This window comes from Histomonas meleagridis, assembly GCF_020186115.1.
Source record: "Histomonas meleagridis strain 2922-C6/04-10x chromosome Unknown contig_153, whole genome shotgun sequence".
In the NCBI taxonomy this organism is placed as follows: Eukaryota; Parabasalia; order Tritrichomonadida; family Dientamoebidae; genus Histomonas; species Histomonas meleagridis.
This window is the reverse complement of record NW_027150779.1, coordinates 17,501-20,776: the sequence shown is the minus strand read 5'-3', so window position 1 is coordinate 20,776 and position 3,276 is coordinate 17,501. Positions and strand designations below refer to the sequence as shown.

Here is a 3,276-nt window from a genome sequence, read left to right as displayed (position 1 = left end):
TAAATCATATTGCAGTTTAAATTGTGTATAGTATATTCTCTTTGTCATCATCTCTAATTCTATTTAAAGCATAGCCATCTTTATCATAAAATATCATTAATTTATTGCATGTAATACCATTCCAGATTCTGGAATATAAATTATCCAGAATAAAATGCATCTTCTTTTTCAACATAGTAATAATCAAAAAGATAATGATCGCTATATTTAAGAACTTCAATGGCTTCATCACTTATATCATCGACGTATTCTGCTTCATATCCTCCATAAATAGATCTATTTTTATGATTTTCACTAGATGTAGCTCATCTCAAATTTTCAAATAATTATCAGATATCACATGGTCTATATGATCTACTTGTGTTTTATTTTCTGGGTCATTGTTTTGAATGAAATGTAGAGCAACGATTCTATGCTTTCGATAGTATTTTCTGTTTAAACGGCATTGAACATATCAGGTGGATTTATCGATACTTATCGTGATAATTCTATTATTATCTTTTCTTCTTATTTGATGTAAATAATTAATATCAATTTCATAATCAGCATCGACTACACATTCAATCCATTCATTTTGATTCGTCATTTATATAAAAATAAAAATAAAAAAAAATAAAATCATTTTGAAATTTAACTCTAATTTTAACGTGCTGCTCCTGCTATGATCTGTTCTATACTTGCTGACGTTATTTCAATATGCGAACGTCCATCCGGTTTAACTGTACTGACTTTCAATAAAGCGTCTTCGAAGCAAATTCCTGTTGGAGTTGTAACAATATATGTTACATCCTTCATAGCAGTGTCGGCGAGTCGATCACCGAATAATTCAACTTGAACAGTCTCTGTAGTAGTAGAAATACCACTCATAAAATCGAAAACTTCAGCGAATGGTAATTTAATGAAGAAGTTACTGTTATCTCGGACTTCTGACTGAGTATTTACTCCAGAAGCGTTGTACGTATTCTTATGATAATAAAATTGAACAGATGTTCTAAGATCTTTTGACATAGAACTTAAAACACTTCCGTTAATATTTACTGCATCCATAAGTATATTAATATTCCTGGGATCATCAACTGTTTCATAGCTTCATGAGGATGAATTTTACCATCAAACTATATCTAATTCGTGGATTTAAGAAGCATGTTCTTCACAATATCGACTTTGATATAATATTGTAAACATAGTATCACAATGTTTTAATCCTATTGTCGCATAGGAACAGATGTTGTGTTGCTTCCAAGTGGTTGAGTGAAGTCTCTTATTTGGCAAACATGTATCAGAAATAGCATCCGAACTTGAATATATTTAGCAGCAAGTGCGTTAAACACATCCTTTATCAATAAATAAGTTGCAAGTATAATTTTAACATCTTTTGTAACTTGTGTATGACAAACAAATTGCTGTGGTACATCCATTGTTGCGTAAGTTAAAGTACCTGATCCTGAGACTTTAATGTTGCTCTTAACCGCTTCATTAATGTTTCTGAAATTAGGATCACAAAGATAATTTCCTTAGACGACTGACTTTGCCGCTGCAGATGATTCGTGATCACATACTGGCGCAATAACAATATTTTGATATAATGGCATAAGTTCAAGAGAAAGCTTTCCGCTCCAGTTTGGATAATATCTTATATTAAATAATAACAAAAAGAGATTAATAGTCGTAAAGCATTAACCATTCATATCTAGCATTATGAATATCTTAAATTTTATCTGTATTTGAATGAACTTCGTACTGATTAAAAACATATGCTGAGCACTTATATCCAACATAATATTTTTTAAATAATGATCCTGTTTGTAGAGGAACAGTTATCGGAACTTCTTGTTATAAAGTATTAAGTAGACAAAAATGTTTTATCCTAAATATCATAGAATCGAAATAAAGAATTTTTATTATTTTTTTTAGGTTTACTTTTGATAGTAGTTACCTTTATTATCAATCACCCACTAACATCTCTCAATCCATTCGTCAAAAACTTTGGCTGAAGTTTCCTCTGGAATTTCATTCGAAATTTCTTTAATTTTTTCGTGTAATTGTACAAAATCATCAAATTTTTCTCCTTCTAGTTGATTTTTTGATAAACCAAACAAGAAAAAATCTGAAAAAGCATAATCTGGTGAATACAATGGCTGTGGAGCTTATTTAAAACCATTGTCAATCAGAAATTTGGTAAAAGCATTTGAGGTGTGGGGGAGTGCATTATCGAAGTGTTAAGTATAAGGATTTTCTTCGGGTTTTTTCTTTTGTGAGTATACAATTTATTTTAATAGGCTAATTCTATTATTGATAGAATGACCCTTACTGCTTTCATTTCTCATGTCAGTTCGTAAGGAACCACTCATAAATAATAGCTATGGAAGCCTAGTTTTTAAAGGTGATCATATATTTTAAACTTTTCTTGCTATATAAAATATCTCTGATCAAAAAATATATCATCATACTTACGATCTTATGTAGTTCCATATATATAATTTTTATCAAAATAAAAAAGGGATCATATTTAGGATATAACGTCTCCGTCTTCCCTATAATATAACTATTATCTAAACCAAATATTTTAAAACGATATGTGAATATGTCGACATAAGTTGTGTCATTTTTGTTAATATCTTCGACATTTCCGTAAGAAGTAGCTGCAATGTACTCATAATTGCCTGGAATGATTTCTGATGCTACAATCGACAATTCAACTGCATTATATCAGTCTTGTAAATTTCCAGACATAGCATCAATTACGTTTAATTGTTGATTCTGTGGCGCAAACATTTCTAAGTGATAAAAGAATAAAATTGTCATGTATGTTTTATCATTTATTAGCCATTCTGTCTTGTTTACTCTTTATATCAATAAAATCTCCAAGATCTTTATCAAGTTTTTGTGAATATTCTAAACTATATATAGATGGACCATCTGACGCATACTGATATTTAGAATTTTTCGCATATAATTCATTTAGTAGTGGAGAAGGAACAATTTTATATTTTTTATTAATTGAGGCCTTTATCAATTGTAACGCTTCGGGGTGACGAGCTAAATATTTCTTAGCTTCTGTTAATTGTTCTCCCATATTTGCCAACATTTGTGATCTCGCTGAATTTGAAGAATTATTATTACTCAGCGGAATAATATTACTTCATACACCGAACCTAGTGAGGTTCGAGCCTATGGCGAGACTAACATTAGGGTTAATTGTTGAGATTCGTGGAATAATTATATGCCTAACACTTCTTTTAACAGTTATTTCATTTTTCCGGATTCTATCTTTGA

The 3,276-nt window shown here is 30.1% G+C and overlaps 1 protein-coding gene across 1 annotated transcript; it reads right to left on the bottom strand.

The window, feature by feature from the left end:
- Positions 1-642: 642 nt before the first annotated feature.
- Positions 643-1,008, bottom strand: GO595_001860 (uncharacterized protein; the record flags this gene model as incomplete). Its single annotated transcript, XM_067914705.1, has 1 exon — positions 643-1,008. The coding sequence occupies one exon, from the start codon at positions 1,006-1,008 to the stop codon at positions 643-645; it is 366 nt and encodes a 121-aa protein (XP_067777975.1).
- Between the last annotated feature and the right edge of the window lie 2,268 nt (positions 1,009-3,276).